The sequence below is a fragment of the Lepidochelys kempii genome, chromosome 10, assembly GCF_965140285.1.
Source record: "Lepidochelys kempii isolate rLepKem1 chromosome 10, rLepKem1.hap1, whole genome shotgun sequence".
In the NCBI taxonomy this organism is placed as follows: Eukaryota; Metazoa; Chordata; order Testudines; family Cheloniidae; genus Lepidochelys; species Lepidochelys kempii.
Genome location: NC_136389.1, coordinates 58,024,348 through 58,048,915, shown reverse-complemented (window position 1 = coordinate 58,048,915; position 24,568 = coordinate 58,024,348). Strand labels below are relative to the sequence as shown.

Below are 24,568 nucleotides of genomic sequence, written 5' to 3'. Positions count from 1 at the left end.
CCAAAAAGAGGAGGATGATAAAAGAAGAGGGCATTGTGTTGGTGGTGGTGGGTTTGTTTGTTTTTTTTTAAAAGCCCCAGGGAAGCAGCAGTTGTTTGTTTTGTTTTTATATAAAAAACACATTTTTTCCCACTTACAGGGCTGTGGATTTTTCATTCTCATCTGTATTTCTCATATAGAAATCAAATCTGGAGGATATTTTAGTACCAGATGACGGCCATTTCAAAGGTAAAATAAATATTGGGACCTTATTGACTCGACAGCATCACTTTTAAATACCCTGATTATGATGGATTGAATCCATCTCCAGCTATGTTTAGAAAAGAAACAGAAGGTGGCTGGGAAAAAAGAAGATCTGACGTTTGCACAGAATTCATCAAGTAGGAAGTTACTATTGGTATTTTTGGCTGAAGACTTTCTGTATCACACTAAATTAGAGTGACATAATTGTTCCAGAGCACTAAAAATCCAGTAGAAACTAAAATAGCTGGGTTACACCCAGGCTGACTGGAACACTCTAACTTGCTTTGTCCCTTGCAGTCATTCAGACTGAACTCTAGACCAGTGCTACTCAAAGTGGTGGTCTGCGGACCGGTGCCGGTTCGAGAGCCATCGGCTGCCGGTCTGCACGCACATTGGAAAAAAAATCCCCCCCACATCAGATAGCTTGAGAAGCACTGCTCTAGACAGCTAAAAACCTGCTCTACAAACATCAGGAAGAGAGGCTTTTGTTTCATATATGCTGGGGCTTGAGGAATTTCATGTTCTCTGGGGAGCTTTCTATGCTTTGCCCCTTTCCCATGTAGGCCTCTGAAAGCAGGGCACCTTTTATATTTGTTTGTGTGGCATATGGTAGGAGGGAAAAAGGTAGCCCAAGACCCTGCCAGGGGGAATGGAAGCCCAGACTGGAGTATGCAGGAAAGCTGGATATAATGAAAACTGGTAAATTGGGAACTATGGGTGTCAAAAGCTCTAGAAAAGAATTGAAGGGACAGAAGACTCCAGATGCAAACTGCCTCACATCCCATGTTGGAGTCTCTGCTCAGATTCAGACCACTAGAGAGGTAAATCTGAGCCGCAGACTCAGCCCTTGACCCACATGTGGTGTTTGGATCCACAATTTTGGTTCAGATTTCAGAGTAACAGCTGTGTTAGTCTGTATCCGCAAAAAGAACAGGAGTACTTGTGCACCTTAGAGACGAACAAATTTATTAGAGCATAAGCTTTCGTGGGCTACAGCCCACTTCATCGCATCATAGAATGGAACATATAGTAAGATATATTACACACACACACACAGAGAGAGAGAGAGAAGGTGGAAGTTGCCATACAAACGGTAAGAGGCTAATTAATTAAAATGAGCTATTATCAGCAGGAGAAAAAAAACTTTTGTAGTGATAATCAAGATGGCCCATTTAGACAGTTGACAAGAAGATGTGAGGATACTTAACATGGGGAAATAGATTCAATATGTGTAATGACCCAGCCACTCCCATTCTCTATTCAAATCCACGTTAATGTATCTAGTTTGCATATTAATTCAAGCTCAGCAGTTTCTTGTCGGAGTCGGTTTTTGAAGCTTTTCTGTTGCAGAATTGCCACCCTTAAGTCTTTTACTGGGTGGCTAGAGAGGTTGAAGTGTTCTCCTATTGGTTTTTGAATGTTATTATTCCTGATGTCAGGTTTGTGTCCATTTATTCTTTTGCGTAAAGACTTTCCTGTTTGGCCAATGTACATGGCAGAGGGCATTGCTGGCACATGATGGCATATATCACATTGGTAGATGTGCAAGTGAACAAGCCCCTGATGGTGTGACTAATGTGATTAGGTCCTGTGATGGTTCAGGCTCATCTCTAGTTTCAGTATTTAATCAACTGGATCCCAGGTAACTTGCTGAGCTTCTGGATGCAGTACTGGAAAGGATACTGTATAGTGCCTTTTTGGCCTTGATTTTTCAGTGCAAGCCCCCTTGTTCAGAGAACTTCAGAGCAAGGACTTTTTAAACTGTCTGTAAAGCCTCTATTTCAGAACATCTTCAAGCAGATTACTCTGATTTAATGTTATGCTTCTGACACTTTAATCTGATATCTTGTTTCATGTAAAGTGCCTAGAACATTTGACAGGCGACAGAAGTTAAATATTGACATACAACTTTGGTACATGTCACCTTTGTACGGAGCACATGAGGTCCTCAGACTTATTGAAAATGAACACACAAGGTGGATCAAAAAGACCAACTCTCTTCCATAGTTACCCAATATCAGCTAGGTGTAAACACCTTCAACCAACTGTTGTTGCTAATGTTTTAACATGAGGGAAGCTAACGGATTGTATTCGGTTTGCCTTACAGCATGTCTTTGGCAGCACTTTAACGTGGCTGTGTAGTCACGGCACCAGCGCTGGGAGAGAGCTCTCCCAACTCTCAAAAAATAATAAAAAAAACACGACGCCTCTGCTGGGGGAGTGGCTACACTGCCACTTTGCAGCGCTGAAACTTGCAGAGCTCAGGGGGGTGGTTTTTACACCCCGTGAGAAAGTTTCAGCACTGTAAAGTGGCAGTGTAGACAAGGCCTTAGTGTCTGAGCCTCAGTGCCCCAGCTAAAAAACAAAATAAAAATTTCATCATGCATTAATGGCATTTGTGGGCCACCCTCTTGCTCACAGCTTTTTAAACACACCACATGCTGATTACAGATCAATGCACTGGAAGAGTGAATATGACAAGTGATTAACTGAATAATGGACTGATATGAGAAGCACTGTGTGTTTCTTTCATTAACAAAGTAACTAGATAAAGGAAATACTAACTGATTTCAGCCACAGGTGAACACCTTAAAGGTGTGTCAGAGTAAATAGCTTTTCTGTGATCACTGAGGTCATTAGTTCTGAAAATAACATGCTTCTCTGTATTACACTACATTACACTACACTAAGCTACTGCATTCAGAACAGGCTCATTAAAATGTCATTAATGACTGCAGTAGGTTTATGAATGTATGTATATGTACTCTAAGGAGTGCATTGACAATCTAAATGTGTGTGCAAACTACTTCACCGCTTGTCTTTTTCCACATGAAGTGAAACTGTTCCCAGAATAACTGTCAACTGTGACATTAGATTCATAGGTGCTGACTCTGTGGGTGCTCCAGGCTGGAGTAGCCACAGGAAAAAGAGGGTGGGTGCTAAGCACCCACTGGCAGCCAGCTTCCCTCTCTTCTCCCAGCACCTCCACCCACCGGTGGCCCCACCAATCATCCCCAGCACCTCCTGCCCACTGTGGATCTGCTGTTCCATGGTGTGCGGGAGGTGCTGTGGGGGAAGGGAGGAGTGAGGGACAGGTGTGCTCAGGGGAGGAGGTGGAATAGAGTGGGAAGAGGCGGGGTGGGGGCAGAGCAGGAAGGGGTGGAGTGGGGGTGGGGTGGGGTGGAGCACGGTGGAAAGAGGCAGGGTGGGGCTTGGGGAAAGGTGTGGAATGGGGGCGGGGCCTGGGGAAGAGCTGGAGGGTCAAGAATCCCCCAGCACATTAGAAAGTCAGTGACTGATTAGATTCCTCTCTCTAACTAAGGAAAGGAGGTTTTATGGATGGAAACTAAGGGCACAAGTACGCTAGAGTGTTTACAGCAGTGCAGCTACACCGATGCCAACAGAAGACGCTCTAAGTTGATTACGCCAGTCCCTGCAAGCAGCAGAAGCCATGTCAGCAGGAGAAGCTCTCCTGCCAACATAGCACTGTCCACACTGGTGCTTATGTTGGTGTAACTTATGTCGCTCAGGGGGGTGATTTATTCAGGCCCCTGAGCAACATAAATTAGGCCAACATAAGCTATAGTGTAGACAGCCTTAGTATTTTCCATCCCACATTACTGCAATAGGACTTCTTAGAAAAGAGTTCCTATTGTGTTTTGTGCTTTTAAGAGAGGTTCCTTTGGTGCATTTATACTAAATTATCTAAACAAACTAATGAATTGTCTCAAATTCAAGCCATTGCCCATTGTGGATAAAATTTTAGATAGTCTTAATACATGGTGGAAGTCTCAGTTATAAAAGACATCTTGCCTCATACTGTAGTTGATTTCGACTCTTAGTCTTTCTCAGACTAATCATTTATTTAATTGGGACTGGCATGATTTACAAGAAAAAGGAAAAGAAAAGATCATCCCCAGGAGATCCAAAAGTAAGGACACATCTGCTCCCACTGAAGTCCAGGGGACTTCTGTTATTGAGTTAAAGGGAACAGGCAAAACTGCCAGTGAAGTCAATGTGTGTTTTTTTCTGGTGCTAGGGAAGCATCTTACATTCATTTCTTTCAGAGCGTGGTTCTTTTAGCTGATGACTTTAAAAAGAAAACAAAACCACCAAGCTTAACAGTCGCTTCAGCAATTCCATATATTGAGCATATTAAGCTCCAAGTAATTGCAAATCTACTTATTCCAATTTTCTTCTTGAGTTCTATTTTTTTTAAAATACCTAATTCAATGATATCTTTTACTTATTTATTGGTGTCCTCTATGTCGGCAATATAAGGCAGAAGGTGCATTTATTAAAAACACTATGACTCTTCTCCATTAATATATCGTGTTTGCTCATCAGTGATAATATAATCACATGGAGATCTAAATTGACCCTCCTGTTCGTTGGTATAGAGACAGAATCATAAAAAGGGAGGTTTAGGTTGGACATTAGGAAAAAACTTTCTAACTGTCAGGGTGGTTAAGCACTAGAATAAATTGCCTAGGGAGGTTGTGGAATCCCCATCATTGGAGATTTTTAAGAGCAGATTAGACAAACACCTGTCAGGGATGGTCTAGATAATACTTAGTCCTGCCATGAGCACAGGGGACTGGACTAGATGACCTCTCAAGGTCCCTTCCAGTCTTATGAGTTTATGAAAAGGATAAAGTGTAACAAATTATCTTTTGGCTTTTACTAAAGGACAAGCCCTATCCTTGCCCCTCTCTTGCATATGAACAGGGCCCAAATAACTGGGACCATCATATTTCTAATATACATGGGTGGGGGCAAAGAGTAGCTTTACCAACATCTCCTGCAGAGCAGAGCACAGCAGCCATGATTCACAGTCAGCAGTGCCTAAGCTGCTTTACCAATCGTGGAGTGACTGTGCAGGTTCCCTTGGATTTAGATTGGGGAAGGCAGGGTTCTCCTCCCCTTGATGATCTTGGGAGAAGCCTTGTGGGTAAGGAAGGCTTAGGAGGCCAGGATTTAGCTCTCTGGTGTAAAAACCCTCAGACAGCTATAATCTAGTCTAATGCAATCCTTTATTTTTAATGGTGCTATGGAAATAATAAAAGCTAAGCATAAGACAACCCTACCAGGATTTGAGCTTGTGGTTCTAGGAAGGTTAGGTTTTGCAAAACCAACGGCTAGACATCTAAGTCACTCCTACTTTTCATGGATGGTACTACATGTTTCATCTGGAAATCTATTAAACAATAGCAGTAATGAAATACAGGAATTAGCTATCCACTGCTCTTCAGTTCTCCCTCCAGTGTTCCTATGATCAACTAGGGATACAAAAACACAAAGCAAGCCACTACCATTCCCACTTCCAAGAAACTGCTGTTGGAAATGAATCAATTCAGCACACTGAGATCAAGTCTCTATGGACTGGGTGTGCTGGTATTTCAGAAATTAAAAGCCCTAGAACTAGAATTCCTGTTTAACCACTAGGAAAACTTTAAAAAAGAGTAGTTCATGGCAACAGCTTTAAGATTTCTGGAAAAGTCAGATGGGTAACTGACACTTAAAATTGGAAAGCTAAATATTTCTTTAATACTAAATCTGTCTGTTAATGTGGCAGTACTACATACATAGGGTCACATTAATCCATCCTCTACTACTGTATGCTACTTTAACCACTCTGTAGCCTGAGTATAGGTTCCTGCACTTTGCTAAATTAATGTATATTCCTGATGCTGAGGTCAGGATCAATGAAAACCACAGCAAATTCCTCAGAGGACATAATACATATTCCATATGTCTGGAGATAGCTTACACTTGGCAAATGAATTCATCTCCGTTATCACTAATGAAAACATTGCACATACTTTTTTTTGTTAACACAAAAGAAGTAGAACCACATATCAGGTTGCAGCATTAATTGCAGACTTCGCACACATGCAGACTTAATTATTCAAAGTACAGTATCAAGCTAGGAAAAGTCCTCATTCCTCTAATATGATGGGCCCAAGTCTCCACTGCCATACACATTCTGTATTTATTTACACTTGTGCAAATCAGAACAACCAAAAGTGTAGACAACCACACAAAGTGCAAGACAGCATAGAACCAGGCTAAATAGATCTTAAAAACTAGACAAGTGTAGTTCAGTATTCATACTTTGGGAATCCAGGATGTAACTCTAGGATTCCCTAGGTCAGATACTGAACTATCAATTTTTCTATTGCTTCAGCAAGATAATGTAAATTGGCTCATTTGCTTCAATGAGGATACATCCATATCCTCCTATCTGGAAATCACCATGTGCCTTGACCTCTGTGTTGCAATCCAAAAGAGAAGGGATATATAAAGAGAGAAAACAAGTGTAAGTTGGCCAACAAAGACTACAGCAGCACTATCCTATATTGAAGTCATTTTTTCCCCACACTTCTCTACTATAGTTGGAACTCAAATTGTAATTCACTAAGGGCCAACTCCTGACCCATTTTTATATGTCAATGATGTATGCAGAACTTTGAGGACACTTATGACTTCCCATTTCTTTTAGCCTGCCAGTAATTCTATACTGAGCCCAATCCCACCTACCAACTCCACCACCATCCAGCTGGGCCTGTGAGAGCTACTGCAGCTCTGACTATTGCACAGCTCCATCAGCAAAGAAAGCTTGGATATGCCACACTGATGGGTATGGAATAAGAAAATGAACTGAACAAAGCTGGAAACTGAGTCCTTACATTGTATTGAGAGGCTGTCACTGAGAGGGCTCTGCCCTCGATTGCCTAGAAAGGGACGCATATATTCACCCTAATGGGCCCATTCAGACTCTCTGGCTGTCACTTAGCTGAGGAAGAACATATCCCTCCTCATGGGATGAAGGGAAGCTTATCTCTTGACATCATCTCTTAGGAACTGAGTGGCATATACAGAAGTTAGGCAAAGTCACCCTGGGAAGGGATTGGGCATTTGTGTAAGATCTACCCGACTGCCTCAAGGGCAGATGGGAAAAGAGCCTCCTGTTTTGCTTAAGCATTCCTGGCTGTGGAGCCCAGCATGAACCTGATGAGAGTTCCACATTGTGGGTGTTGCTTAGGCCAGAATTTGGCTCTACAAATGGGGTATTGATTCTTTACCACTATAAGCACCTCCCCCTGTATTCCTGCCTTCCTCTCCTAAAGGACAGCTGTAATTTAAGCTGTTACTATGGCCACGCATGTTCCCATCATCCCACCAATATGTGACAAACCACAAACTTATTCCAAACAATCAAATGTAGGTTAAAGCTATTTCTAATTCAATATAAGACAGGCAAAAATATATGTAAGAACTGAAAAAATATAATGACTGCAACAAAAATTTTGATTTTTTTTAATGATTTTTTTTTGGTACTACAATGATCAGCAGATTTTTATAGGAGTCTTCTGTTTGCGGAATCCAACAGTCTTTGGCTAGCAGAGTAGCTCCCAGTGCATATTTTACAGGGCAACAAAAGAATACACTTATAAAGACTCTCCAGTTGTAGTTTCTCCATCCAAAAGAGAGAGTTGACATTACCCTCTGTCTGACTTTGGAATCAGTAGTAACATCTAAATTCTACATAAAATGTGAATTCCTCCAAGAAGCAGAGATGTAGCTGCTTCTTTTGTAAAACACCACCGTACAGTCTGAGGGTAAATGTACAGCCATTGTGGAGATTCTACAGCTCACCTCAGCATTCTGCATGCACAGATCGCGCCAGAAGTTCAGAATAAGATTTGAAAAAGTAACAGATGTTAACTAAAAGTGACCTCTCTAGTCATGTAGATCAACATCTGTGTATCCCGCAAAACATTATTTTTCCCATAACAAAATTTCAATGAAAGCATAAATGTTATTATTATTAATTTATGGTTGTAATAAAAAGAGAAAGGATAAATTTGTTTAAGGCAACTGGACGTGGGTTCAATTCCTGACTCTGCCATAGACTTCCTTTATGACCATGTACAAGTCACCAGGGCTGAGATTTTCAGAAGAACCTAAGGGAGTTAGGTGCCCAACTTCAACTGGATTTGACTCATTCGAAAATCCCAGTCTTAATCTCTATGGCACAAATATTTTTTAAAATCAGACAGGAGCCCTAGTGAGGTTTTCTAGAGAATCTACACACTTAATTCTCACTGAAATCAATGGGAGTTAGGTGCCTAGGCACTTTTGAAAATCCCACTAGGCATCTATCTGTATCTTTAGGAGACTAAATATCTTTAAAGATCTGTCCCTCTGGAGCCCATCTGTAAAATGTGGGTAGTTACAATTTCCCCACCTTTACCTGTCTTGTCTATTGACAGTAAGTTCTCTGGGGTAGATACTGTCTCTTACTATATGTCTGTATAGTGTGTAGGACAATGGGGCCACAATCTTAGTTGTGGCTTACAGGTGCTACTGCAATACAAATAACAATGTAACTGAAAATAATTAAAACAAAATCAGTTTGGTTGTGACATTAAAAGCAAAAATATTTAGCATATACTGAAGCTTTGAAGAAACTGATCATTACTTGCATTCCACTATGCTAGTCTATCTATTCTTAGATTTTTGTCCAGTTTGGGCCTAGATTTTCCCAGCTATCATTTATCAGCCTACAAGGTGTCACGTTAACTTGATCGGCAAGTACCAAATTACCAGCCACAATTCAAAATTACATTTAATATTGCAGTCTGTCCCCCAAGGCCTACTGTTTAAACTTTTATCTTTTAAATTTCACAATTAACATTCATGAAACTATGTTTCCTTTGTAACAAGAAGTACATACTGCATTATGCGCTCACTGTCTCCACATTTCAATTTTTGAAAATTTGCTCTGCAGTCACCACAATAGAGCCCAATCCTGGAAACACTACAAGGCATAGAGTGAAGACTGTATTTTTATGATTAGAGTCAAGTAAATAGGCCTGTTCTAGGGACAAGATACTCAAAGCAATAAAAATTTATGGAGTACTGTTTTTATACCAGCATTTCTTACATTCCACAGAAATGTTATGGACAGTATAGAAGCCATTTATAATGAACGCAGATAGTGGAATTGTTTAACTATATTGCAATATGCAAAATTTCAATTCAGATTGCTGCAAACCTATACTTCAAAGGAAGTTTTCTCTAGGTGAAGACTGGGTCCATAACAAATTATTGGAGTGAAAGTATCCAAGCTGTAGCATTAAGAAAAAGGTCAACACATGAATAAGACTATGGAGCTCATACTAATACAGGGTCTCATTCATTTGTGGATTATTTTCTTGATGAGTAATTTGCACATATGTTGTCTTGCTAACTTTGCCCCCATCTCTAGTTTTTAAAAGTTTTCTGATTAACTTAAAAATTCTGATTCATGTTCAAATAGAAAGGAAGTTAATAAATAGCAAAACCAAGACATTTACCTGAAGAAACCATGCCTCATGCAATCTTCTGGGAAATAAACCCACAGGAAACATACAAATTGTGTGTAACTATTTTATAATTCAGGTCTCGAATGTGTAGTTGCCAGTATGCGGAAAATCAAGGGTTTAAAAGGCAAAGAAGGATAAGTCGTTTTGAAATTCTTTTTTGTATTTTTCCATAAATAATAATCAAGCTGACTATGCTATAATTAACAAAAATAAAGCTCTTATGATTTTGGAAGGGGATGTTTCTAGTAAAAGACATTTCTTTCCAAATGTTTTTCTATAAACCATTCTTACATACTTTTATTGCACAATTTTTTTCCCCTTTGGCAGATGTGCACTAAAAACAGACTTATTCCAGGGTGCAGGGTTTTTTTTTTTATTAAACATATGAAATCTATATTCCATTTATACAGTTTGAATCATTCTTCTCCATGGAAGACTAAAAGATATTCACATACTAATGTTGCCTTTAAGTTACACAAAATGGCTTTTGAGATTAGGTTTCTAGAAATGTACCTTATTTTTCATTTGGGTTCATATTGAAAGGATCACATGGCTTCTAGTTTATGGATGAAATGTCAAAATATTTTCCATCTCATCGTAAATCTACCATTTGATGGGCAGAAAGATAGCAGAGGGATTATTGTAGGTAATCAAATGTGTCCATGAGATACCAAAAGAACCATTATAGCTCAAAGATCCCAGAACTAATATAATCTTAATGTTGTGAAACATTCAGGAAGAATACAGAGCATGAAAATATTTTATAGGTCAATTTTTGCTATGGATTATTACAAAAAAATGGTGGTGGTAATTTCATACCAAAACATCTGTTAATTTTTTGAGTATACAAGTATGTACCCTATAAAATGAACAGGACTTGTAACCCAGCAAACTACTTTTATGTTATTTAAAATTTGTGAGCAATACTTATCTACATGAAGTTCAAATATTTTGTTAGCATAGTTATTCAGACCTCTGTTAGTACAGGGAGGGTTGAGAGTTCTTATATTAGTGTTAAGGTAAAAAACATTTAATTGTGAGGTACTGTCACTGCAAATATCAGAAGCCCTGATGCTTTCTATAAATTTGTTATCCAAAAAAAATAAATGAAATACTTAGCTGCTGCTTGGCATTGCAAAAAACAAATTATTGATAAAAAATAATCCTAATCTCTGTTTTTCTATATATCTGCTAATAGTAAAATGCAACTCAAAAAAGGCATGAGGTTAACATTAACTGCCAAAAAAATAAACAATAACGTTGCCAAACTGCATAGACTCTTCAGACTTATGACTAAAGTGGAATCTCAGAGTTCAAGCAGTTAACCTGTAAAGGTTGGCCCAAAGATCTGGCAGCACGTACTATTCGTTCATAATAAGAGACATTTGTAAGAGATTTAACTCTGAGTGTGAAGAACATGTGCCAAAATGGAGAGGCCATGCTTTGTTACTATCATAAATGAGGCTGTACAGTTCTGACATGAACAGGGCTTAGATACTTAAATTAACCACAAGGATGACAGTAGAAAACAATTTATAGATCTGAGCTCAGCTGACTAAGGTGATTCAGCGAGTGACTCTGAGCTGGCTACAAAAGCTGCCCTCACACTTCCTGTGTTGGAATGCATGCAGCTAACCATTATAAGGCTGTAAGTCCTACATACAGGATGCCAAAATATCTCATTTAGACTTCAGTCTGCTGAACTAAATATCAAAATAACTTCTGGAGACGCAGTTTTGCTTAAATCATCCCTTTCCAAATTTGCCAGTGAGAAACTAGGTTAAAATAACCACATTTACATGAGCCTACAGTGAGCTCTGTATAACATGCCAATTTTATGATGGTGTATTGTGATCTCTAGGGCCCCAATCCTGGGGTCTGGCTGAACTCCATTCAGCATGGAGCCTTAATGGAGTGGGGAAATGGTGGCAATCCCGTGAGCTGCCAAGTGCCACACCTGATCCTGGTGCAAATTATAGCAGCTGTGGTGCTGCTCTAACTTGCACCTGCTTCTAACAGCACCAATAGAAGCCAGTGTTATGCACTGGTACACTTTAGAATTCACACTCCTCTAGTGTACACTGCTGCACTGTGCAGACAAGCCTTTAGTTAATATATAGCCAGATCTGGCTCATGCTATGGCCCCTTTGCACCACTCTGGAAGATTTACATTCAGCTAGTACACTTTAAGGAAGAGAGGGATTTATAAATTTACCATGCAATTTTTTGGTTTATGCACTTTCCAACAAGTAGTATCATTACTTTTAGAATGGTGCTCCCATCTGGACGGTTGCCCTTGTTAGCCTATGTTCTTTTTGCTACTAACCTCAGTTCCATTCCCAGCTCTGCCACTTGCTTTGTGACCTCAGGCAAATCACTTAACCTCTCTGTGCCTCAAAATTCCCTAATCTGTGAAAAGGGGGTAATGATACATACCCACCTTTGTAAAATATTGAGATCTTCAGATGACAAGAGCTAAATTATCATTACAACTATTCCAATGTAAATCCAGACTAACTCTACAGATGACAATGATTTATCTGGACTTTGCAGAGAACTGAGACACATTTCTCACATTATTTCAACAATTTTTAAAAAGGGTCAGAATTAAACATAATTTTTGCTTACCAGATTTTCCATTCGCCCATATTAGTATGGAGGCTTCACTATATTACAGGTAGGACTGACAGCACCATTTATTAATAAAGTTATCGGACAGCCTTGTCTATTAGAAGTTCTAATATTCCCAGGCTTTGGAGCAGGGAGTTGAAATGTGGTAGGGAGGCAGCCTTTGTGCCAGAGATGTGCCTTTTGCCATCCCTGTGAAAATCCAAACAATAAAAAATTAGCAAATGCCAGAATTAAGATTGTCTGTGCAATCTTAATACAACTCCCTTGGGAATATGCATTAAGATACAGTCTTTAATTACTTAATCACATCCTTTTTTCCACATGACCCCGCCTCATTCAGTTCACCGGATGGACCTGGGGTTGGGGGATTAATCAGAATTATGCAGTGACAGCAACTGTTGTCTATAGAATCCCTGCCTCATTTGGTGCATACAGTATAAACTGTGTAGTGAATGAGACAGGGAATTGCATGTAGAGAAAGGATGGTCCTTTGGTTAAGGCAGTGGAATGTTGCACTAGAGAACTGGATTATTTCTATCCCAGAGTTCCTATTTGATACAAGGCAAGTCACTTAAACCAAACTTTTCATGCTGGTCACTAACTGAGTTTTCCTCATTTTCTGAGTGGTTGACTTGAGATCCTGGGATCCGATTTCCAGAAGTGCTGTTCCCTCTGTGTCTTGGTTCCCCATCAATAAAATGGGGGTAATACCATCCTTTCATCTCACAAGGTGTTATAAAAATAAATTCATTAATATTTGTGAAGCATTCAGATACTATAGCGATAAGCACCACAGAAAAGCCCATACAGAAATTAATAATTCTGTCTTTAGAGCAGGGGTTGACTCATGTGCAGTAAATAAGGCATGGGACCACACACTGAACAAAGTTGAATAGCTTCCTACTAAGTAATTACCATCAATTCTGGTCTTGTGGAAAAAGAATATGTGATCATGTAATCAAAGGCTATCATAATGCATATGCACAAGAGAGCTGAATTAAGTTTGCAGAGACAACCTTAATTCTGTCTTTTCCTTACTTCTGAATGCTTAACTCTGCAACCTTAATGTTCTTTTAACATAGCTTTCACGTGTAATTTGTTCTGTACAATACTTAGATGGCATTTTTTTCCTGTAATGCAGAATTGGTCTAGGAACCTGGCACCACAGATGTGTAGCTGATATTACAAGCCTACAGTATGAGAACATCATTGTAAATAAGGGGAGACTTTCAAAGGCACAAAGGACAGTTGCATACCCAAAGCCCAGAGGACTTCAATGGGAGTTAGATGTTCTCATTTTTTCTTCTGAAAGTCTCCCCCTAAAAGCTTTAAAATCCCAAGAAAAAGTTATTAATTTAGGCTCTATTTAGGTTAAATCATTTTAAAAAAAGAGAGTACCTTAATAGGATTTTTCTCTAAAAGATTATTTAGTTCTGTATATTTGGAAAGCCTCAGCTCCAATAACCACACTCTGTATAATGCATTTCAAAATGAGACTTTAATTGGCTATTCCAATGGGCTGAAATGGTTCCATTTGGAAAGTTAGCTATAAGGTAAGATAACATTCTGCCAAAGCCGTAGCCTGTTGATTTGTCTGTGTTTGTAGAGGATCTGGAGTATTTTCCAAATACCTATTTCTGTAAAGTAAACATTCTCTCTCCACAATTCTAAGAATTACTACTTTGGTCTTCTTTCCCTATGGCTTCAGACTGACTTAAAGCCACACGTATCACTTAAGTACCAGTGTGGCAACAACCAGAATGCAAGGTGAGAGGTAAAAACAATGAAGCCACATCGTATGGCTAAATAGGCTGACACAGTGGACCGGATCATAGGCTGACGTAAATCAGTATAGTTCCATTTAAGTCACCACTACTGGGTTCAACAGAGCTATACTGATTGACACCAGCTGAAAATCCATCCAAGTAAGGATATTTCCATTTAAATTCAGTAAGGTCATCCCTAAGTTATCCACGGTCATATGCAAAGCAAGATGTGAAAGCCAGAAACCCTTCCTCCCTGATGAGAGAAGATGAAGAAAACTCCATGAAGTGAACATAACTGTTTCCAGCAGACTTCCCCCCCATCCTGTAGGTTTTTCTGCCAGATGCAATGATTGGGATTATAATTAGGGTTAGCTGATGCAAAAAAAAAACAAAACAAAAAACATTGTTGCTGCACAGGATTAACCTTGTAAATTTAAAAATATACTTACTTACATATTCCCTACATATACACAGCAGTGTCACATCCATATTTTACTACATGACAATTTGCTACAATTTTGAAGATTAAGGAAATCTATTCACAATTCTTACACAAAAGTTGACTTGGAAGGATTGCATTTTTACTGGTAAATGACGATAAATGTCAATTTCACCATACACCCACAAACCAAGGAAAACTATTTCCATAGATAATAAAAATTTACAGATAGGAAAGTGAGAAAAAACGCTGCTACAGAACTTACTAGAGTTTGATTTAAGGATATTTACTTTGTATATTTTGACATGTTAGGTCGACTCTTTGCATTTTAATGGTTGTAAAGCTTTAACTCTTTGAATCTCAATGTCCACTCATTAAATAATTAGTCTGAAACCTCCCCCATAATTTTCCAAAACTGTAAAAATTTAAATCAATAAAAATCTTTGTAAAAGCTTAAAAATCAATATTATTTGTCAAAGTTTTATAGATATATAAAAATCAAATACTGCCAACCCTATATACGTGGTTTTTTGTTAAAGTTGGGGATAGAAAATACCAGAGTACAACACTGGCCTTTAATATCATTTTTATAGTCTGTTTTTCAATACGATTTTTATTTCTAGGGAAAATAGTTGAAATTATATTTCTGCAAGAAAATACATTGATTTTCATTGTAACTTGTTTTACTAAAACTTCTGTTAAGAGCTGGGCAACAAATTATTTTCTTTGGGGATATTGCTAGTTATATGGGAGCAGATGATGATCTTGCCTTGACATTTTACCATACAACCTTTTTGCTTCAGGGCAGCTTATTTAAATCAGATTTTCTGCATAACCAATGGTATAACACTGCTGCAAATTATCCCTTGACTTAATTAATCTCAAGAGAAAGCTACCTGTGGAATGAATGACCGCAAACAATTCATTGACAACATTTTCACTTTACTGCCTTCTGCATCAGTAAAAAATTTAATATTTAGCAGACTAGACATATGAAAAACAAACCAAAAACCGGAGGGCAGAGACCCCTGTACAAAAAGTGTGTGCAAAACTAAGTACACACACAACGGATGCATGACATGTCCAAATTGCATGTGCAATTCCTGATTTGTAGGTACAGTTGTGGCAATTGTGAATGCAAATGTAACCGCAACATTCTGTGTGCATTGTTTGGACTTAAAAAGTGAGCCTCTACTTTTAAAAGAAAAATTGACGCATAACATACAATGTATCTATAAAATCACTTTTAAAAAAGGCTGAAATCACTGCTCTAGAAAGAGATAAAGAAAAATTATACAAGGGGGAAAGTACAACCTGTACCAAAAGAAAATAAACCCAAACAAAACCCACACATGCATTACAAATCATTAGTTTTGCTGTTGAATAACTACTGTACTTTAGTCTTATATATCAGCCAGACATGAACACCATGTAGCTAGGAAATTTTTCCATGCATGCACCTCTAGACACAGAGTTCACATAATGCAAAGCACATGCTGTTATTCTGCTCTACTATTCCACATTTGGCAGAGGACAGGGTTATGGCTAATGCTACTGTCTACAGTCAGAAAAGCACCCTTCAAGTACAAAAGCATAAAATATTTTGCTTGTAAATTTCTTATAGGAAAGGGAGAAAGGTATAGTACAAGGTCACAATTTGCTTCATACATTAGCTATTTTAGGGCCCACTCCTGCAAAGTACTGGGCACCTTCAAAGGATCATTGAGATGTTTTCACACTCATTGATTTCCATGGGGGCTGAAGGCACTCAACACCATTCAGGACATTCTCAGCACCTTTCAGGATTGGGCCCCGCGTATTTAGCTCTATTGCCACTAAATATAGTTCAATCTTTGTACAGAAAAAGCGTTTATTATTTCTTCCTTTTTTAAAATCCAAACCAGTCCACCCACATCTATGTTAAGAAGGGAGAGAAAAAGAGGAAAGGAGGATGACAGCAGTGCCAAGAGGAGAGGCAAATTCTGACACCTACAGTAGGACAAAACGATTAGCACTGCAATGTTGGTTTCAGAATGGCAGTATATAAACACATGTTTTCATTTGACTTGAGCAAACTTGATTTTGTCTGGTTCCAGGATTTGTAAATGATTCTAGATAAAAAGCAACATATTATTTATCCCGTCTATTTTCTTTGGGAAAACCTCACACACAAACACACCAGGTAACAAAAAAGAGTGATACACAATTATTTCTGCTGAAATAATCTACAGTAGAAACTGCCAGAGGAGGCAAAGGAAATCTTTGTTGGGGTCTTTGGGTTTGTATTTTTTAGAAATATAGAAACATTTTTTATTTTAGTTAAAATTGCATTACATCTGCCTGTGAATGTCAAATATGTTACTCTCAGATTATATAGAGCCAAATCCAGTTTACCATACTCATGGGAGCAATCTTAATTTTAAAGCAGGTTAAGATTATGGCACTACTGCAAGTGAGGGCTGAAAGACAGCACATTATTAATTCAAAAAGATTTTTCTTTTTCCAGCACATAAGTCAACAGGCTCTGTATTTGGACCCCAAAACTGGCCAGGCTATGGAAGTCTCTGCATTGTGATAATGCAGGCCAGTTTTGTTGCACCATGCAGACCAGGTCTAGACGTTTTATTGCAAACAAATACCTCAGCCCAGTTTTGTTAAGAACTTTGCTGGGCCACTTTAAACTTTTGTGATGAAGCCATGCAGACTACACAGTTGCAGATGAATTTCCTGAGGTTTCACTTCATTTTTTAATGAAAAATTTAAAATGGAAAGTTGGCAAAACGAATCTATGGAATTGAGTCAGAAGAGTAGAGTCAATGGATCTTGCCTGTGAGTAAGAACCATTCACATGAATAAGGTTTTGCAAGACTGGGTCTCTCCCACTGAATGAACTACTAACAATTTCTGTAGCCTTTACTTCACAAAAAGAAAGGATAGCAAAGAAAATTAATGAACTCTTATTGCTGTTTGAGCTGTTTTAAATACAGTATACCCTAACTTGATAAACTGATCTGGGCAAGAAATATCTGCAATAAACATCCCAATACAATTTTGTCTTGAATTCAGACTTGAAACATCTCATTTATCATCAGTTTCTTGGAATGTTTCATAACATTACATAGGGAAAGAGCAGCAGGACTGATTTTAACACTAAATAAAACAACTTCAAGATCCTTAAAAGGTGCTGAGTACTTCAGGAGAGGTACGGAGGTATCTCCGCTGTAATTGAAATCTCAGCACCTTACACAGTCAGGCCCTGTGCATTCTGGGGGAGTTTCATTATAAAGAAGGATGCACAGTAAGCAAGATTATAAATAAAAAAACAACCTCACAAATCTCCATCATCTTCTCATTTATAAATATCACAATAGCAAAATAAATAAAGTTATGAAAACCAATAGGAATTTAATGTAGTGCCTGGGGAATCTGATTTAAGTTTCAGCACATTGTTAGTTAATTTTTAATTAACACTTTTAAGTAGCCGTTATAAATGTAGACTAGCCAACAAGTTTTCTAAGAAGTAAAATAATTCCTATGTGGATTATCTATAGACAAATTGGCTAGCAAAGAAATTGTGAGGGGGGAGGGAGCAGGGAAAATCCCTCTTTGGGGTTTCAGGAAGACAGTGCTAAAACTTTTAAAGTATGGCTTTGATCTGAATGTAGACAATCTTAAAACTATGGCTCCTCATAGTTGGGAGCTCAGACTGATTTTACTGAAGGAAAAAAAATGAATATCTGACAAAACAGACTTTCTTGCAATGCTATTTGGAAATAAATTTTTTAAAGTCATGCTCCACTGATGTAGTAATTTCAAAAACTACTTCATTAAATTAATAAATCACATGCTATTTAGACTACAACAATTTCAAATGTATCTATAGGGGAAGACATTTTTTGTTAGATTTTTTTGGGTGGGAGAAAAAAGGAATAAATAAGAGGCCATATTGGTTCTTTACACTTCTCTCAAACAAAGATTCAGCTTTCCAGTGGTTCAACAGCAAAATATGGGAAAAGAAATTCAGGGTCACCAATTTCCATTGACACTCCTAGCACTATCATTTCTGGTTCTAAATAAAAATAAAAAAAGTCCTACAATAAACAAATTTTATAAGGTACAAAAATGCATTTGAATGCAGTTGAAAATAACATCCACTGATGTATGGTAAATATTGTAGCCTCACCAAGAGATTTAACCAAAGCCCATTGAAGTTAATGGGAAAACTCTCATTGATTCAGGGGGCTCTGAAACGGGCCCCAAAAACATTAGAGCAAAATCAAAGTAAAAACAATCGTGTCATCTGACCCAGACCTTCCACATATTGTGAGGATGAAAATTCTCCTCCCAGAAAAGGAGATGCAGACAAGAATCTCCTCCATCTACATATGGAGATATGGTGATCTCTTTAAGGACATGCACAGGACTGAGATCTTGTTCTTTATCACAAAATATTTAAATTTAATTAAGATAACATATATATGCCCAATGTGTTCCATACATATATACAATTGCACGAATAAAAGCAGGTATTAAATGTATGACGAAAAATGTATTGCCGTGGTCTAAATATGGTACTTTATGTAAAAATGCCATTCCTTACTATTAAATTAACTCTATATAACAAACCCTTACTCCTCTCCCCTCCCCCCCCTAAAAATAGTAATAAATTCAAGACAGAGAAGGGGGAGAAATCCATATAAGATCTGGAAACAAATGGAGCTAGGCATATTTAATATTATATAAATTACATGTTGGATGCATAGTCTAAATTATTGGCATAGTGGCCATTACACAGGAAATAAGTCTTTTCACACTAGGACTGGCTGGCTGTATGTAAACAAATAGAATGTTAAAGCAACAATATACAGGAAATGATATATGCCATCCATTCTTTGCAGGTAACCAATGGAGTTTGTAACAAAGTGTAGAAATGACAATACGTTAGAAGTATTGATCAGTTTTTAGTGGCTACAGGGTTCTCCAGTAAAGTTTCTCAATTTTCCACTGGAGAGCATTCAAAAACTATTTTATTTAGGTTTACTACCAACAGTAAGTTCATCCTTTATCATGACAAATTTACCAGGATGTAATATATTAAAAGTAATACAGGTTAAATTTGCTTTGCTACATGGTTCATGTAACAGACTCTTTCAAAAAGACAGACCCTCTAACTGAAATAAGCATTCATTAGAACTTTAATCTGTAAGAGAATTTGTTTGAAATATTGAATATGGTTAGCTGCTGAAATATTTAATTTTTCAATTTCTAAAACATTTAATCTTTATGACACCCTTTCTGTGTTACGTGTCAAAGCTCTGTCATCAAAATTAATAAGGCATCTAAAACATTCAGGAAAGGTAACTCACAAAGAAAGAATTAATAACTAAAATGAAAGGTATGGTAATGATAACAGATTCTTTATGAAAGTAGCAGAATATTCATAGAGTCAAAAATCAGTATTCCGATGAAAAGTCCTTTCACAATTTTTTATGAAAATGTGTCTCCAATCATTATGAAATTGTGATTTTTAGAACATACTTACTCAAGTTAATCAATACTATGTGAACTGCAGGTGCCTATTGGAAGCTGAATGACAGATTCAATTCAGTGCTATAGTAAAGCCTTGCATTAGTTATCTCTGCTGATTGCTAGCCTAATATCTTCTTAAAAAGACCTCTCATGCATCTTGTATAAAACAGAGGCTTAGAAACTGAATCAAAGTGGATGTCCTTTAAAATGTGTTGCAAGCTAACAGCCCAATCTTATGTTCCTTGCACACTCAAACTTTCCACAGAAATTTTCAGAAGTTTTGATTATTATGGTCTCAGACCTCGCACAAACTAAGAAACTAAAAAGTCAGAACAAGTTTCAGAGTGAATCCTTGGAAAATAAAAACACTTTGGAATTCCTAAGTCAAGGGTTTTTGCCCACTACATTTCAGAAATAAGTTTTTTGCCAAACCACCTAAATGTTTCAGATTCAGGGGTTACAGGATTTGGCCCATTCTCCCAGGACATATAATTCTTTTTCACTTCCTATCCTAAACTAATGAGTAACGTTACAGCATTCCACTCCACAGGTAGCTGAAATAATTATCTGGAATACTTTGGCATCAAAGATGATGTATGAACACAAGCTATTGCTATTCAGCAGGAGACTTCTTTGTAATTAATGCCTACCATTCAACACTGTTAGTAGAGCCAAAATTTTAGCAGAAGAACCCTTAGTTTTTTCAGTTAATCCAACTCAGATGGTTTAGTGATGGTGCATCTCCGTATTCATAGTGGACATTCAGCAGAGCCAGCTGTTTCAAAGTTCCTAGCTAAGAATCTTGGCCTTAACAATCACATCTGCTGCACATACATAGTCTTTTGGCTGCCTATCACTATGTCCATCTGCTCACAAGTTGGCCCAAACACTTGCTCTAAGACATGGGTGCTAGTCAATGATGGGTTTAGAGATGTAGCCTGAAGAACACTGCAAAGTACCATCTATTCTGTGACATCATACCATGTTGCTATATTCCAAAAGCATCTTTGCCCTTCATCATACTGATATACAGTAAATAAAATAAATCCAAAATGGAGAATAGACAGGCACAATGTTAAGCAATTCTGACTGCCACGAAGATTATAGTGCAACAGACATGTGAAACTCATGGGGACAAAGTAGGATATATATATAACAGGAAAGAACCATCCTCAGATATACTCTTTATGGGACAAATCACATGTTTAAAATTATACATGCCCTTAAGTTCTATATTGCATCAGCACCATGTTCAGCACCTTGCATAATAGAATCTTAGCTCAGATGCAATCCAATCTTTCTTCAGTATGACTAATTCAGACTATAAAATTCTTGTGGCAGGAACAGTGTCATCATCTTCTGTATAGCTGTGTGCACAATGACAGAGCTATAATAATAGCAGTGGTAGTTTAGGGAGATGTGACTAACTGTTCCATTCTGCTTGAGAAGATTGTTTGGAAGGCCCAGCTCTGTGACAGCAATTCCATGTGACTTGGGATCTTCATAAAAGAAACACTGAAAGTGCTAATTGCTAAATGTAAGTTTCTTAACAAACAGAGTCTATGGCCCAGGGTTGTCATAAAATATCTATGCCTGTCCTGGAGTTGTGTTCCCACACTTGTTACAAAGTAGAAAATTACATAATTGTTGTGAACATCAAAACTAAATCTAATGTTCTCCCTAGAAACCACAGCGGAATTCACAACTTTTATTATTTACCAGAAATGTACTGGGCGATATTTACCTCTGGGTTCAAAGGAATAACACTAAGAATGAATTTGGCCCATTGTGTTTCTAACTTTGACTGGTCCTTTACATATCTTTAAATTCAAGCAAAAGATAATGTAATATAGGGTGACCAGACAGCATGTGTGAAAAATCAGGACAGGGTGTGGGAGGTAATTGGTGCCTATATAAGAACAAGCCCCAAATATTGGGACTGGCCCTATAAAACCAGGACATATGGTCACCCTAGGATAATACTATATCACTATGTCAGAGTATGCACCTATAGCTCCCAGATTAATATTTACAGTAGAGGTTGTTGGAAAATTATTTTTTCAATAGAAAGTTTAAACTTTTCATCAAAAAGTAAAAACAAAAACACAAGAACATCAGGAAAATGGTTGAAAAAAACAAACAAAAAAAATTCAATTTTGGGGTTTTCAGGTTTTTGCCGGGGGTGGGGGCGCGAATCAAAACTAGGTACCTCCCATGAAAAAATTAATTTGGCTGAAATTGGGAAACACCCAGATTTTTTAATAGATTTTTTTCTACATTTTCAACCAGCCATAGTTCACAGCAAATGAGTGAGACTTTTTTTGTGTGGCCCTTCTTACTTTTTTCCAAACCCCGTGGTTATAGCCATTATACACATACTGTACTAACAGGTGTTAAAACACCATTGGGCAGTCCGGTGTAAGGAGAAGAGCATACAACAGGTACTTCTCTCACACACCAGGAAGAACAGGAGAAAAAACGTTTTAATTCCCCCCTGTACCAACCATGTTTCTGCCGCTCTCAGTTCCGCCTGATACAAACTGGGCAGCTAGGCTCACCTTGCTAGGGCAGCCAGTGCTAAACGGGAGCATTTATTTGGGCGAGGGAGCCTAAAGCGAGGTCTCTGTCGGTTCCCCGGACCCCGCCAGCTCTCCCTACCCCAGGTCGGCTCGGGAGGCTGCGTCTCCCTGACGCGGTGAACACGGCTCTCCCCAGGCGATCTGCCCACATAAGGCGCTGCCTGTCCTTGCCGCCTTAGCGCTGGCACCTGGCAAACCAGAGTCCCGCTTTCGGGGCAGCCAGCAACCGGCTGCTTGGCAAGAGCTACTCTCCATCCTCGCCGCGAAGTGCCACCCGCAGCAGGACGGAGGCGGCTGGCTCGGGTCCCGCGGGGGACGGTACCTGCTGTTCCTGGGACAAGAAACAGGCCTGGCAGTAACTTTCGGCTCCCGAGAGCTGGACGGGGGCGCCAGGCACACGATGAAGGAGGGCCCTGGGGCTGGGGTGGGCTGTGTGCCCGGGGGGCGAGCCCTGAAAGCCCGCTCAGCACACACCGACAGGGCGGGCACGGTAACCGCAGCACCACGCCGGGTCCCCGGCACTGGGCAATCAGCCTGGGACAGTCCCCCCTCCACCCTTCCCACGGTGCCCCCTACGGGCAGGGCACCGGGGGATCTGTCTGTCCCCCCAGTCCCTCCACCCAGCCCTCCCGCGGGCTGAGCCACTCGCCCGGTCCGGTCTCCGCCTGCCAGCCCGGCTCGCTCACCATCTCGCTGCGCTGCCGCGGTGGCTGCCCCGTCTGCCGCTGCTGCTCCGCACAGGCTGCCCGTGGATCCGGGAGGCGGGGACGGGCTGGTTTCCTCCCCCTCGGTTAGCGTCCAGCGTCCACCCAAGCTCAGCGGCGCAGAGGGGAGGCCAGCGCGGACCCCATGCGGGTGGACGGGCGCCAGCAGCCTCACAGGCTGGAGGCTCCTCTCATGCTCTGACGGGCACTCGGCTCCTCAGCGGCGTGTGTGCCGTGCCCGGCCCGGGAGTGGGAGCGAGAGCCGCGCTCCGCCTGTGCAGCCGCTGCCCCAGAGTCCAGCCCCAGCCGCTCTGTCCATAAATGGAGAATTCAGCTCGGACCTAGCCAATCACGGTTTGTTTTTATAGCGTCATTCCTGAGGGAGATCCTAGCAGCTGGCCGCGTGGAGCTGCTGCCGCTGGAACAGCCACAAGGGCCTCTGGATTTTGTAGTCTTTGTCTGCCCCCTGCAACTTCTTGAGTTTGTTTTTTGTTCCTGGGCGTGCCCTTGGCAGTGTCCCAGTGCTCCTGTCCAGAACACGCCACAGCCAGCCAGAGCACTTGCTCAAGAGCAGCCATGACCAACAGCTAGGCCTGGTCTACACTAGAGGCTTTGGCACCAGAGCTATCCCAGCAGAGCTCCCTAGTGTAGATGCAGCAGGATATGCTGACAGGAGTTCTTCCGCTGGCATAGCTACCCTACCTCCCCGAAAGCACTCCTTTTGCCCTCTGCACTGCAGTTTTCCTGGCACAGTTATGTTGGCTAGGGGTGTATGTGATTTTTTTCACACCCCTTGCTGATGTAGTTATCCTGACAAAACTTTATAGTGTAGGCATGGTTACACACAAGCATATTCCTCTTCCTGTATGGGCTTGTCTACACTGTCAAGTTTTGTTGACAAAACTTATGTAGACACCCAAAAGTTGACCAAACAAAAATCACCAAAGGGTGTTCACACTTGCTCCCTTTGGCGACAGATCATGTCCACATTGGAGCCACCATCATCGACAAGGTGAGCAATGCACCATGGGTATGTATCCCACCGTGCAGTGTTGAGGCTGATCGCTGCACATCTTGGGATTCTCTCTGAGTTCTCCCACAGCCCCCTCAGCTGCAGAGAGCAGCATCATGAGCAGCTCTGTGAACTCTTGGTGCTGATGAAGAGCAAAGCAGCACAGCAATCTGTCTCCCTGCCTGCTGCTGTGTTCCTAGTGCAGGGCAGAACAAGAGCATGCCAATGATTCGCTCTTTGTTCCTCAAAGTGAGCAGCACACAGATACTTCCCAGAGCTTTGAAAAGGGAGGGG

At 39.8% G+C, this 24,568-nt stretch overlaps 1 protein-coding gene across 2 annotated transcripts in view; it reads right to left on the bottom strand.

Annotated features, from left to right (window-relative positions):
- Positions 1–23,595, bottom strand: part of MYO1E (myosin IE) — a 141,771-nt gene extending 118,176 nt beyond the window's left edge. Inside the window, exon 1 of one of the 2 annotated variants that reach the window (XM_073303728.1) lies at positions 23,245–23,595. In XM_073303728.1, the coding sequence (XP_073159829.1) occupies positions 23,245–23,247 (3 nt within the window). In that variant the 5' untranslated portion in view covers positions 23,248–23,595. The remainder of the gene's footprint in view (positions 1–23,244) is intronic. The other variant, XM_073303726.2, reaches the window with a different exon arrangement.
- Positions 23,596–24,568: the final 973 nt, after the last annotated feature.